The 15,227-nt window shown below is 41.9% G+C and overlaps 1 protein-coding gene across 1 annotated transcript in view; it reads right to left on the bottom strand.

Annotated features, from left to right (window-relative positions):
• The window catches only part of ero1a (endoplasmic reticulum oxidoreductase 1 alpha), a 30,970-nt gene that overhangs the window by 10,196 nt on the left and 5,547 nt on the right, over window positions 1–15,227 (bottom strand). The window contains exons 2-13 of the mRNA XM_052497090.1: window positions 9,443–9,562; window positions 9,264–9,347; window positions 7,048–7,118; window positions 5,280–5,353; window positions 4,876–4,996; window positions 4,621–4,667; window positions 2,692–2,718; window positions 2,226–2,318; window positions 1,255–1,501; window positions 576–645; window positions 346–432; window positions 13–149 (exon numbers count right to left, since the gene is read on the bottom strand). Coding sequence (XP_052353050.1) covers window positions 13–149; window positions 346–432; window positions 576–645; window positions 1,255–1,501; window positions 2,226–2,318; window positions 2,692–2,718; window positions 4,621–4,667; window positions 4,876–4,996; window positions 5,280–5,353; window positions 7,048–7,118; window positions 9,264–9,347; window positions 9,443–9,562 — 1,178 coding nt within the window. The remainder of the gene's footprint in view (window positions 1–12; window positions 150–345; window positions 433–575; window positions 646–1,254; window positions 1,502–2,225; window positions 2,319–2,691; window positions 2,719–4,620; window positions 4,668–4,875; window positions 4,997–5,279; window positions 5,354–7,047; window positions 7,119–9,263; window positions 9,348–9,442; window positions 9,563–15,227) is intronic.

Here is a 15,227-nt window from a genome sequence, read left to right as displayed (position 1 = left end):
GAACTAGTGTACCTTCCAAAGGCATTGAGGAGAGACACTATCTCTTGGCGACTGAGCTGGAAAGTGAGCCGGGCGCTGCTGGATTTGGGCAGAGCCTCGATCTGTCGCTCGGAAAACAAGATCTTCAGGGCTGTGCCTAACCCCTGAGTCTGCATGGAGTGAGAGTGTATACTTATAGCATTCATAACAACCTAAGTTACCTCAATCCCTCTACATTGGTCAAGGTGTCTACAATACAATATTACCTCACTAACTAAAGTAGATCTTTGTATCACCAAAATAAAATGTCTGAGCAGTCAAATATCACACACACAAAGAGTTAAGAGGACTCTCCTGTTCACTCGCCTGTAGTTTGCCCCAGAGCCTGCACTTAAAGCAGCCCACACAGTCCATGATCCTGGAGATGTTGCGGAAGGTCAGCCTGAAATCCTCCTGATGTCAATGAAAAGAAAGAGAAATTACAACAGAAAGAGAAGCACAGATAGTGGTTTAGTAGTTCAACACATGACTACATAACGTCCATAGAGTTCAATGTGTTCTAAGAGTACTATACTGTAGGCCTATAGCATACTTACCTTGAGATTGGCAGCTTCCTCCTTATTCCCAGCAAACAGAGACGTCTCGTCAAAGTGCAAAGGGAAAGACCTGAGGGTTGTTAAAGAGTTTTTCACTGCGATGATACAACACAAGCAGGTACCTTTTAGAGTACATCAGCTTTTATGCAGCACTTTGAAATATCAGCTGATGTAACAAGGGCTATATAAATATGTTTGATTTGATGTAATATGCATATACATTATTTATGAAGCATATATGGAGTGCTTATGAAGACTGCATGAATATAGTACATTTATCATCAACTAGATTCAGCTGCGTTTCATTTCAAACCTTGCTTACATTTGTATATGATCATGTGTCTCGATTATGCGTGAGAACACTTGGGAACAGATTTCTTGAATGATAATCACTTGAAACTGATTTCCTGTTGTTTTTACAGTCTTATGTCCAACAAAAATGTTACAAAAATTTAAATTTTTCCTCAGAAATCTTGGGGGGCCAAATAAAACCACCCGTAGGCAAAATTCGGTCCACCAGATGGTGAACCCTGCTATAGTATGACTTTGTTTGTTTAACATGGTGTATCAATATAATGTTAATTCATCTGGACCGTGACCAAATACATATTTATACATTCTGCTTAGTGTTTAACATAATTGGATTGACCCAGTAATTCTTTGCCTGCAGTACACTCACTTGGCCACCTGGAGGAGCTCTAGGAGCACGCGTTTGTGTTGTCGGTCCTGGGTGGGTTGGCCAGTGTACAGCTGGAAGGAGGGGCGCTGGAGAAGAGGCAGGACTTTAGCCAGGGCACGCAGCTCGATCAGGTAGAGGAAGTAGAGGTTGCGCAGCCTCTTTGGGCCCTCGCCGTTGGTCAGCTGGGCATCGAAACGTTGTTGGAACTCAGAGACATTGTGACCCCACTTCTTCTGGAACCAGTTGTCTGAGAGGGAGGAGGAAGGAGGTGAGACTTTGGCCCTGTCCAGAAACAACCACTGGCCCATACCCCCTGGACACTTGTAGAGATCTGAGAGGATTTGATTTAATGAGTATATTGCCACCTTGCCCTCTGATAGGCTTGCTTACATCTTGTCCAATCCTCTCAGATCTATCTGTCTAGGGGGAGGGGGTTGGGGCTAGCAGATGTTTCTGTGCAGATTCTTTGATACACCCCTCATCAATGGACATATTGTAATACATATTCCCATTGCAGATATAAAGAGGTGAAATGTAAATATGGCATAACAGTTAATCTGGGCAACATTCAACTCCATCGAACATCTTTGGGATAAATTGGAACACCGACTGCGAGCCAGGCTTAATCGCCCAACCTCACTAATGCTCTTGTGGCTGTGGAAGCAAGTCCCAGCAGCAATGTTCCAACATCTAGTGGAAAGTCTTCCAAGAAGAGTAGAGGCTGTTATAGCAGCAAATGGGGGGGGGGCAACTCCATATTAATGCCCATGATTTTGTAATGACATTCTCAACAAGCAGGTGTCCACATACCTTTGGTCATGTAGTGTACCAACCAGCTTCCTCTGTGTGTGTGAGAGAGTGAGTGAGTGAGTGAGTGAGTGAGTGAGTGAGTGAGTGAGTGAGTGAGTGAGTGAGTGAGTGAGTGAGTGAGTGAGTGAGTGAGTGAGTGAGTGAGAGAGAGACAGACTCACCATCTAGGAGGTACCGGGCACTCAGGTGTATGTTGATGCTAGAATGGAGCCCAGAGACGAGCCTAAAGAAAGCCCTCTTTTCCACACACTGGCCTGGGAGGATATCGGGGATGATAGACAACTGAGGCTCATTGGTCAGTCAACCTAGCAACCTGTGCTGGCTCCAATATTTTATTTTCTCATTGTCCTTTTCTAGCACGGTAACCAAGACAGCTCGGCACAGAACAATATTGTGAAAGGGGTAAATATGTATCAGAAATTGTGCTTCAAGATATTCATAGGACAATGAGTGGATGTCATTGATTTACATTTTAGTAATTTAGCAGACACTCTTATCCAGAGTAATTAGCGTTAAGTGCCTTGATCAGGAGCACATTGGCAGATTTTTTACCTTGTCAGCTCTGGGATTTGAACCTCTCTAACTGCTAGGCTACCTGGTCAATCTTACAAGTGTTTTACTGCTTACCATCCAGCCAACTGTAAAATGTCTTCCCTGCAAAGACATGAGATTATTAATTTTATGGGATACTCATTGAGCTCAACGAACAAACATTCCATGGTCCAAAATAACTATAATTGTAAACATGATCCTTACCATCAGTTCCTGTGGGTGGAAAGAAACAATAAAAGATCAATGAAAATCTTTGGTTGCAACTTGCAATACAAAATACAGTGCCTTGCGAAAGTATTCGGCCCCCTTGAACTTTGCGACCTTTTGCCACATTTCAGGCTTCAAACATAAAAAATGTTTTGTGAAGAATCAACAACAAGTGGGACACAATCATGAAGTGGAACGACATTTATTGGATATTTCAAACTTTTTTAACAAATCAAACACTGAAAAATTGGGCGTGCAAAATTATTCAGCCCCTTTACTTTCAGTGCAGCAAACTCTCTCCAGAAGTTCAGTGAGGATCTCTGAATGATCCAATGTTGACCTAAATGACTAATGATGATAAATATACAATCCACCTGTGTGTAATCAAGTCTCCGTATAAATGCACCTGCTCTGTGATAATCTCAGAGGTCCGTTAAAAGCGCAGAGAGCATCATGAAGAACAAGGAACACACCAGGCAGGTCCGAGATACTGTTGTGAAGAAGTTTAAAGCCGGATTTGGATACAAAAAGATTCCCCAAGCTTTAAACAAGGAGCACTGTGCAAGCGATAATATTGAAATGGAAGGAGTATCAGACCACTGCAAATCTACCAAGACCTGGCCGTCCCTCTAAACTTTCAGCTCATACAAGGAGAAGACTGATCAGAGATGCAGCCAAGAGGCCCATGATCACTCTGGATGAACTGCAGAGATCTACAGCTGAGGTGGGAGACTCTGTCCATAGGACAACAATCAGTCGTATATTGCACAAATCTGGCCTTTATGGAAGAGTGGCAAGAAGAAAGCTATTTCTTAAAGATATCCATAAAAAGTGTTGTTTAAAGTTTGCCACAAGCCACCTGGGAGACACACCAAACATGTGGAAGAAGGTGCTCTGGTCAGATGAAACCAAAATTGAACTTTTTGGCAACAATGCAAAACGTTATGTTTGGCGTAAAAGCAACACAGCTCATCACCCTGAACACAACATCCCCACTGTCAAACATGGTGGTGGCAGCATCATGGTTTGGGCCTGCTTTTCTTCAGCAGGGACAGGGAAGATGGTTAAAATTGATGGGAAGATGGATGGAGCCAAATACAGGACCATTCTGGAAGAAAACCTGATGGAGTCTGCAAAAGACCTGAGACTGGGACGGAGATTTGTCTTCCAACAAGACAATGATCCAAAACATAAAGCAAAATCTACAATGGAATGGTTCAAGAATAAACATATCCAGGTGTTAGAATGGCCAAGTCAAAGTCCAGACCTGAATCCAATCGAGAATCTGTGGAAAGAACTGAAAACTGCTGTTCACAAATCCTCTTCATCCAACCTCACTGAGCTCGAGCTGTTTTGCAAGGAGGAATGGGAAAAGATTTCAGTCTCTCGATGTGAAAAACTGATAGAGACATACCCCAAGCGACTTACAGCTGTAATTGCAGCAAAAGGTGGCGCTACAAAGCATTAACTTAAGGGGGCTGAATAATTTTGCACGCCCAATTTTTCAGTTTTTGATTTGTTAAAAAAGTTTGAAATATCCAATAAATGTCGTTCCACTTCATGATTGTGTCCCACTTGTTGTTGATTCTTCACAAAAAAAATACAGTTTTATATCTTTGTTTGAAGCCTGAAATGTGGCAAAAGGTCGCAAAGTTCAAGGGGGCCGAATACTTTCGCAAGGCACTGTATATACTGTATATTCTTGACACTTAGATCAATTTGAATTTATTATTTAAAGCAAATTATTGCATTTGAAGATTATGGAATTACTACAGTGGGTAAATCAGGTGGACTTACCACTGTAAGATGCCATAGGATTTAGTGGTCGCTTCACAGTGTATGGTCTGAGGAAAATTATATTGTAGCCTACTGTTAACATCCAAAATCTAAATTGCAATGCCATTTCATTGTTTAAGTGGCAACTGATTCACATCCAAGGGAAGCATTTATGAACATTTATAAGCATTACAACTCATAAGCATGTATGACATGCATAAAGCATTTATAATGACTTATTCATGAAAGTTATTATAAAGTGTAACCAAGTCTTACTTGAAGCAGTTCTCCTCATAGATGCTGTTCCAGATTTGCCAGGCCTCGGGCCCCTTGTATCCAGTGAAGCGCTCTGGATTTAGCAGTAGATCCACATACTGGGAATCAGGAGACTCCTCATCTTAGAATAAACAGCGTATTAATGAACCTTCATAAAGAGGATGAGTCTGTTGCATCTATTCTACCATACTGCAGCCTACTACAGGATACTGTAGCCTACAGCACAAGAGGATGCTAAGAGGATGGAAGATTTAACATCCCTCTTGAATGAAAGGCTGTTGCCTCAGGCACAAATAATGTTAAGTCTAGCTGTCCTTCACAGATATTTGGACGAGTTTAACATTCAAAATATTTAAATTCGACAAAATCCTTCACTGAGAAGAGAACATGGTTGGCTTACTTACCATCAATCACACAGAATCGCTCTGCCTCGTCATCATGCTTGTTCCATTCCAGAAGGGCTTGTCTGGTCTCCTTACTGCACAGAGAAACAACCACAGGGATGTCAAGTTATTGATCCAACACAAGAGATGAAGTAGTATCAGGCCCGGTCCTGGCCGTTCTGCCGCCCTAGAAGAGACAAAACAAATAGCTGCTTTCCGCAAAACTACAATAGTCCCAACAAGCAAAATACGTATTTTCCAGATGTTGAAATCAGGTTCCGTTTTGGTTCTGAATGAAAGTTGAAAAGATGATTGGGTCAGATTTGGTCCAGAATCTATGTTAAAACGATGTCGGTCTGTGCTTACTGGGGTGTAGCCTACAGCGTTGGCCCGCAATATAATTGTATGAATGCCCATCCATGTGGTAGGACTACCATTTGTAACAGGCAGTTGCATTGACTTAATTAGTCCTGATTACTGTGACTAATCACAATAACTATTTAAGCTCTGAATATCAGCTACCCAACTTTATCAGGAGTTATCCTGAGCGTATTTGCATTGAGAATCAATGTGTTTACACAGCGGGAAATGCAGAAGTTGATTATTTTTCGCTCATCAAAAATGTGCAGATACAAACTTGAAACCCACTGGTCATGACAATTTGCCCACAGGATGAAACTCCTGGACAGCAGTTGTAGTAAGTAGCCTGATTGTCCATTCCATATTGTCAATTTTACTTTGACCTGGTTTTAAAATATGTTGATTGTTAACATGTCAGTGCATTATTATTATTTTTTGGTTGTATTTGACCCACTTTTCACCCCAATTTTGTAATATCCAATTGCAATCCAATTACGATTTTGTCTCATAGCTGCAACTCCCTAATGGTCTCGGGAGAGACGAAGTTCGAGTCATGCGTCCTCCGAAACATGACCGCCAAACAGCGCTTCTTAACACCCGCCGGCTTAACCAGGAAGCCAGCTGCACGAATGTGCCGGTGGAAACACTGTTCAACTGATGACCGGAGGTCAGCCTGCAGGCTCCCGGCCCACCACAAGGAGCTGCTAGAGCGCGATAAGGCAAGTAAAACCCCCTGGCCAAATCCTCCCCCAACCCAGACAACTCTGGGCCAATTGTGTGCTGCCCTAAGGGACTTCCGGTCACGGCCGGTTGTGACACATCCTGGGATCGAACCCAGGTCTGTATTGATGTCTCAAGCACTGCAATGCAGTGCCTTAGACCGCTGCACCACTCGTAAGGCCCAGCGCATTTTTTATTTGATGAGCGCCATTTAGGTTAGGCTATTTGAACGAGAAACCTGATGCATGATGTAAAAAGTGTCCGTTTATTCACATTATCATACATTTTATCTCCAGTCTGTAGGCTACAGAAAAGACCACATAGGACAGATTATATCTGCTACGTGTTTTATGTTCGATTATGTTTTTGATGAAACGTTGGTAGAGTGCCGCAGCGATTAGTCTGTCCAACAGCACCCTGAAGTGGCACGCTGGGAATGGACAAGCAAGATAATTTGCGCCCCTGCCTTTGACAAAGTTGGCACTGTTTATCACAGAGCGTCATCAGTGCTCACCTTGAAAGCCCATATGCTTTTTGAGAGAAATTGTCATTGTTTTTGGGAAGAATTATGTGAGGTTTTATTTGTTGTTGGAGGTGCGTCTTGGTCAGTTGTGCTCAGAAAATGCCACCATCGTCAATCTGCCGCCATGGGCGGCCGCCTATTCCTGCCTAATGCTACATCAGACTTGGCATAGAACTCGTACCTTACCTGAGGGAGCTGTCCACTGCTCCAAGCGTCTCAGCCTTCTCACACTCCTGGTTGTTTGCTTCAGCCGAGTACTACACGCATACACACACAAACATAGTTCAACTGTTTTAGCACATTTACAGTTGAAGTCCGAAGTTAACATACATTTAAACTCAGTTTTTCACAATTCCTGACATTTAATCCTAGTAAAAAATCCCTGTCTTAGATCAGTTAGGATCACCACTTTATTTTAAGAAAGTGAAATGTCAGAATAATAGTAGAGAGAATTACTTATTTCAGCATTTATTTATTTCATCATATTCCCAGTGGGTCAAAAGTTTACATACACTCAATTAGTATTTGGTAGCATTGCCTTCAAATTGTTTAACTTGGGTCAAATGTTTTGGGTAGTCTTCCGCAAGCTTCCCACAATAAGTTGGGTGAATTTTGGCCCATTCCACCTGACAGTGGTCCTTCTGTAGCTCAGTTGGTAGAGCATGGCGCTTGTAACGCCAGGGTAGTGGGTTTGATTCCCGGGACCACCCATACGTAGAATGTATGCACACATGACTGTAAGTCGCTTTGGATAAAAGCGTCTGCTAAATGGCATATATTATTTATTTATATTAGAGCTGGTGTAACTGAGTCCGCTTTGTAGGACTCCTTGCTCGCACACACTTTTTCAGTTCTGCCCACAAATCTTCTATAGGATTGAGGTCAGGGCTTTGTGATGGCCACTCCAATACCTTGACTTTGTTGTCCTTAAGCCATTTTGCCACAACTTTGGTAGTATGCTTGGGGTCATTGTCCATTTGGAAGACCCATTTGCAACCAAGCTTTAACTTTAACTGATGTCTTGTGATAATGCTTCAATATATCCACATAATTTTCGTTCCTCATGATGCCATCTATTTTGTGAAGTGCATCAGTCCCTCCTGCAGCAAATCACCCCCACAACATGATGCTGCCACCCCTATTCTTTACGGTTGGGATTGTGTTCTTCAGTTTGCAAGCCTCCCCCTTTTTCCTCTAAACAGTTATATTTTTGTTTCATCAGACCAGATGACATTTCTCCAAAAAGTATGATCTTTGTCCCCATGTGCAGTTGAAAACCGTAGTCTGGCTTTTTTATGGTGGTTTTGGAGCAGTGGCCTCTTCCTTGCTGAGCGACCTTTCAGGTTATGTCGATATAGGACTTGTTTTACTGTGGATATACTGTAGATACTTTGTACCGGTTTCCTCCAGCATCTTCACAAGGTCCTTTGCTGTTGTTCTGGGATTGATTTGCACTTTTCGCACCAAAGTACGTTCATCTCTAGAAAGACAGAACGCGTCTCCTTCCTGAGCAGAGTGACGGCTGCGTGGTCCCATGGTGTTTATACTTGTGTACTATTGTATGTACAGATGAACATGGTACCTTCAGGCGTTTGGAAATTGCTCTCAAGGATGAACCAGACTTGTGGAGGTCTACAATTTTATTTTCTGAGGTCTTGGCTGATTTCTTTTGATTTACCTATGATGTCAGGCAAAGAGGCACTGAGTTTGAATGTTGGTATTGAAATACATCCACAGGTACACCTCCAATTGACTCAAATGATGTCAATTAGCCTATCAAAAGCTTCTAAAGCCATGACATAATTTTCTGGAATTTTCCAAGCTGTTTAAAGGCACAGTCAACTTAGTGTATGTAAACTTCTGACCCACAGGAATTGTGATACAGTGAAATAATTTGTTTGTAAACAATTGATGGAAAAATCACTTGTGTCATGCACAAAGTAGATGTCCTGACCGACTTGCCAAAACTATAGTTTGTTAACAAGACATTTGTGGAGTGTTTGAAAAATGAGTTTTAATGACTCTAACCTAAGTGTATTCCGACTTCAACTGTAAATGGCCTAAGTGCACTACAGTAGCTATGTGATATGACCCTCATTTCAAATAATTCCCCTTCATAAAGTTCTTAATCATATTACCTTATTGTGATGGCCATTTGTTTTGATTCCCTCTGGAACCTCATTCTGTGGAACATGAGTACAATCTTAAAAGGTCACCTATGTAGCTTTATGGGCGACCCGACCATATATATATATATATATATATGTATGTGTGTGTGTGTGTTATAGAGCCGTCACTGTCGTCTAATAACCAGTAGATCCGTTCTATTGCTATGAACTCAACTTATATGAATCCTTATTTGATCAGTGGCAGAGGTAGGCCAACGTTAGAAAGATACTCACTGGTGGACATGGGATCACGGCACAGTTCTTTTGCCCACAGAGGCCATCGTCTGTCCAGAATGGACATGGCTTATTCAGGTTCACCTAAAGAACGGCGTAGAGATTTAGAGATATACATTTTATCATGATATACTGTATTTGGGACACATGAAGTGACAGGTGTGAGAAGTCTGACTTGCCTTATAAAACCTGAAATAGTCGGACTCAAGCAGCTTCTGAAGTTTGGGGAAGAGTCGCTCATTGTTGAAGGCATCAATTGTCTCCACATCACAAGCGCAGTCATCCAAGCTACCGGTCACCTGTGATAACAAAAGAAAGTGTACTTCATGAACTGTAAGCCTACTTCAACTGTAGGGCCTATAATTCAAACTTTGATCTGAAAACAGTTTGCCATAGGGTGGAGAGAAATGTTTGCATTTTTATGTATCTGATCGAGAGTGACTAACAAAAGCAATGGTGGCCCTCCTAGTCAGTAATTCGATCATGATTACTACAAGTTTAGATAGCTGGCTAGACCAATCTAAAAACATTTTGCCTGACTGCCAGTGACTGACCTAACAAGAGGAAAAACTGCTGATGCACAACCACATTTTTTAAAATTGCACCTTGTGTATTCTACTATTTCAAAGGAAAATTCTACCCAAAAATGATATTTTGGCATTTGTTTCATTAGTCCATTATTGACATAGTCCCCGAAATGTTTAGCTTCTCAGCAATAAAGTTTTCAAGATATTTAAGTTTCAAAATACAGAAATCATCCCCTTATGTATTTTGCAAAATGCAACATCATATGATGCAAAATAGTTTTTTGGGTGGAGTTTTCCTTTAACTCTTGATTAATCAGTTGCCCATCCCAGTCATAAACAAATGTGACCCGATTTAGGAAACTAGGCCTATGTCACAAGTCACGACTTCACAGGAGAGCCATTTGGAAGTAAAAAATATTGTTTTATCAAAATGTTTTTTTGGCAGAAATGCCTTCTTGAACATGTGAACTTTCATGTTCCTTAATAACAAACATTTATGCCATCTGTAAATACGAATAAAGTTGTTTAAAATTACGAGCCTTGTTGGTTTAGCCAAAGAAAAAGCCAGGAACCTTCCTGTTAGCCATGATTGGCTGAGATAATGAGCGGGCTGGACATGCCGAGAGATGAGTTTCAGATTGTTCTGCGATGTAGCAACTTGTGTCTATAAAAGGAGCTGCTCGTTCAGTGTAGATAATATTTTCTACTCCATTTTTTTCTAAAGATATAATGTTAGCCATGGAGAACTGCAAATATATTGCTACTGCTCTCAATTTACATTGAGGCCCTGAATTTCAGGCGCTAACGACAAAGGTCAGTTGGATAAAGTTGTGATGGACTACTTTCTGGAGGACGATCGTGCCTCTCTGAATCAGACGATGAGGAAATCCCTGATTTCGGTCAAAACATTTTCATTGAAGAAGACATTGTAGAGTCTTCTGATGATGGTGATGGGGAAGAAACGGCGATCAACAGTGTTGACCGAGAAGTTGACCGAGTTTTGAAATCAGTGGAACACAACGGGCCAAACAAGCAGTGCAAACTAAATGAAAATGACGTCTTATTTAATGAAAGTGGTTGCAGTGTGCTGTGAAGCTTTCATCCATGTATACAGGTAAGAATCTAGCTACAGTTTCAGATAGTATACGTTTCTAATTTTGTCAGAAAGTTGCTGTTAGCTCGCCAGCTGGAGTTCGATAGCTGGCTTGCTAGCTAATGTTAACATTGAACCTAATTTATTTGGTTAACTTTAGCTATGACAATCGGTTTGTATTGCTAGTAATGTTACTCTATGGATTGGGATTATAGTACATTTTTTAGCTTGCTGACATGACATGTCGAAACAAAAGATCAAGTTAAAGCTTGCTGTTAGTGATGTCATTTCACATTACTAGTTATAGCCTAATGTCAGCTAGCTAACGTTAACATTGAACCTAATTTATTTGGGTAACTCTAGCTATGACAATCGGTTTGTATTGCTAGTAACGTTACTTTATGGGTTGGGATTATTATTTTTTAGCTAGCTAATGTTACATGTCTAAACAAAAGATCCCAAGTTAAAGCTTACTATGAGCTAGCTAACGTTAGATGGCTGGCTTGCTAGCTAACATTCATTTACGTGTATGAAGTGTGTGTAACATTAGTGAGGTTATCTCAGAATGCCATTTCGCATCTATTGTATAATAATGCAAAAATATTTGTATCTGGAATTTGTCTTTCAACATCAGTAGAACACACCAGACTCTCCTCCACCAGTCATACAAGGAGAATGGTCTAATGCCTCCCATCATAAAGAGAGCTGGCCCATGCAAGCAAAGGCAGCAGCGTAGTCATCAACTACATGCACCATTTCTTCACCAACTATTGAGTTGGGGAAACAAGTCTGGTCCTGAAATGTGATAACTGCAGTGGCCAAAACAAGAACAGGTTTGTGCTCGGATATTGAGCCTGGCGGACCATGCACAAACTCCACCAGTCTGGACCTTGACTTCTAGATCACAGGCCATACCAAGTTTGCCCCCGGTTGGTGCTTCGGCCTCATCAAGCAGCGCTTCTGAAAGACAAAAGTGAACACTTTGTCTGAGATTGCTGGTGTTGTGAAGAACAGCACTGTGACAGGGGTCAACATCCCACAGCTGGCTGGACTGGAGGATGCTACGGTGCTGGTGGAAAGCTATGATTTGTTACACGTGGTCTTACAGACGGTATAACATCTGACTCCGTACATCAGGCCGCTGCCACAGATCAAGCTGTACCAGCAATTCAGGTCAAAATAATTTTCATAGCATCGTATGAGGTTATTCTTCTTATTTAAACATGGAAGGTGAATTGATGTTGTGCAGGGTTGTAATGTTTTCTGATTTTTTTGTTTGTTATTATTCCGTTTTACAGCTTCGATGCTCTGGAGTCTGGTGTTGTCGCCAAGAAGCGTTCGGAACTGTCAGGACCAGGTTTCAGCTGCTGCACAATGCTGGTATCCTTCCTCACATAGATGGTATACCTGTACAAGCACCACCTGGACTGGACTGGACACAGCTAGACAAACTTATCTTTATGAGAAGATGAGGGAGTTTTGCGACGAAGAGGCTATGGACATCACAATACCCTGCACCAAAGTCAAGGGCAGGACAGAAACAGGCTCTCCGAATATAGATTCCCTTGTTCATGCGTGGTTCAGACGGATCAACCATCTGCACTATCTGCAGTGAATCTATTTCTCTCCTAACACACACACGACATGCGTTGCTGCTACCATTTATATTTATTTATTATCCTGCTGCTAATTTTACCCCTGATTGCATGCATATAACTAAACTCAGCACAAAAAAAATTACGCCCCTTTTTCAGGACCCTGTCTTTCAAAGATAATTTGTAAAAATCCAAATAACTTCACAGATCTTCATTGTAAACTGTTTAAAACACTGTTTCCCATGCTTGTTCAATGAACCATAAACAATTAATGAACATGCACCTGTGGAACAGTTATTAAGACACTAACAACTTACAGACGGTAGGCAATTCGTGTCACAGTTATGAAAACTTAGGACACTAAAGAAGCCTTTCTACTGACTCTGAAAAACACCAAAAGAAAGATGCCCAGGGTCCCTGCTCATCTGAGTGAACGTGCCTTAGTGATGCTACAAGGAGGCATGAGTACTGCAGATGTGGCCAGGGCAATAAATTGCAATGTTCATACTGTGAGATGCCGAAGACAGCACTACAGGGAGACAGGATAGACAGCTGATCATCCTCGCAGTGGCAGACCACGTGTAACAACATCTGCACAGGATCGGTACATCCAAACATCACGCATGCGGGACAAGTACAGGATGGCAACAACAACTGCCTGAGTTACACCAGGAATGCATTATCCCTCCATCAGTGCTCAGACTGTCCGCAATAGGCTGAGGAGGGGCTGGACTGGGGGCTTGTAGGCCTGTTGTAAGGCATGTCCTCACCAGACATCACCGGCAACAATGCCACCTATGGGCACAAACCCACTGTCGCTGGACCAGACAGGACTGGCAAAAAGTGCTCTTCACTGATGACTCGCGGTTTTGTCTCACCAGGGGTGATGGTCGGATTTGCGTTTATCGTCGAAGGAATGAGCATTACACCGAGGCCTGTACTCTAGAGCTGGATCGATTTGGAGGTGGAGGATCCTTCATGGTCTGGGGCGGTGTGTCACAGCATCATCGGACTGAGCTTGTTGTTATTGTAGGCAATCTCAACGCTGTGCGATACAGGGAAAACATCCTTCTCCCGCATGTGGTACCCTTCCTGCAGGCTCATCCTGACATGACCCTCCAGCATGACAATTGCCACCAGCCATACTGCTCGTTCTGTGCATGATTTCCTGCAAGACCGGAATGTTAGTGTTCTTCCATGGCCAGCGAACAGCCCGGATCTCAATCCCATTGAGCACGTCTAGGACCTGTTGGATCGGAGAGTGAGGGCTAGGGCCATTCCCCCCAGAAATGTCCGGGAACTTGCAGGTGCCTTGGTGGAAGAGTGTGGTAACATCTCACAGCAGGAACTGGCAAATCTGGTGCAGCCCACGAGGAGTAGATGCACTGCAGTACTCAATGCAGCTGGTGGCCACACCGGATACTGACTGTTAGTTTTGATTTTGACTCCCCCTTTGTTCATGGACACAATATTCAATTTCTGTTAGTCACCATCTGTTGAACTTGTTCAGTTTATGTCTCAGTTATTGAATCTTATGTTCATTCAAATATTTACGTTAAGTTTGCTGAAAATAAACGCAGTTTACATTGTCTATCACTGATATCTTTATTGATATTGTTCTTGTACATAGTGTTAAAATAATATACAGTATCTATTTCTGATTTTGCTACTATGCAAGTAAACATTTGGCTGTACCGTTTACACCTTCTGTAGAGACCCATCCACTTAGCAATATAATTGATGTGTGGTCGTAACATGATTTTGTGACATACCACAACAATATGTGACTGTATCAAGTATTCACCACATAAATATATGGCGCATCCATCTGTTTATGTACTGTACATGTTCACCTCGCTCAGTTTTAAATTCAGGTAGCATGGCCTTAACTTTCAGCATGTATGAAATACTAAGTGTGTGTGTGTATCAGTATTTAAAGTATGCTAATGTACTGGTGTGAAGGCATTTGGGCAGTGGTCAAAAGTACTTAAATAGTACTTTACAGTATTTTTACTTCAGGATTTTTGGGGGGGGTATCTGTACATTACTTTACTATTTCTGGAAACTTTTACTTCACAGTCTGTTTGTTCCCACACTCGGGATTCTGACTCTCTATTGGTTACAAAGACTGTTGGCCTCCCATCCTATTCTAACCACCTCTCGCCAGCTTTGTATTCATGTTACCTGATGAAATTGCTGTACTATATGATCTTGTTGCCATCTGATGCACATTCAGATGTCATAAATCAACACTGCAGAGCTATACCTATACTATGCCATGCCTTGATTGTATTACTGTTGATGATATCTGGAAATGTGCATATACACTCTGGCCCATCTACTGTTGCTAGCCCCAATTCTGACTTGTGCTCTGATATCTGCTCCACTAAGTTCTGCTCTCGAAAAAGACTTGTTTTTTTTGCACATTAACACTAGAAGCTTATTACCTAAAATGGATCAATTGAAAGTCTGGGTTCACAGCTCCAATCCAGATGTGTTGGTCATTACTGAGATGTGGTTAAGGAAGCGTGTTTTGAATACTGATGTTAACCTTTCTGGTTATAACCTTTATTCGGCAAGACAGCTCTTCCAAAGGTGGGGGAGTGGCAATCTTTAGTGCTCGGTTGTCTCCACCAAGTCTGTCCCCAAACAATTTGATTTGCTGGTTTCAAGCATTAAACTTAAAAAGTAGCTCTTTGTTGACTGTTGCTAGGTGCTATCGTTCTCCATCAGCATCGGCCTGTACCCT

Source organism: Oncorhynchus keta, chromosome 35 (assembly GCF_023373465.1).
Source record: "Oncorhynchus keta strain PuntledgeMale-10-30-2019 chromosome 35, Oket_V2, whole genome shotgun sequence".
NCBI classification, from domain to species: Eukaryota; Metazoa; Chordata; class Actinopteri; order Salmoniformes; family Salmonidae; genus Oncorhynchus; species Oncorhynchus keta.
Note: the sequence above shows the minus strand (reverse complement) of the source record. Positions and strands in the feature narration are given on the sequence as shown.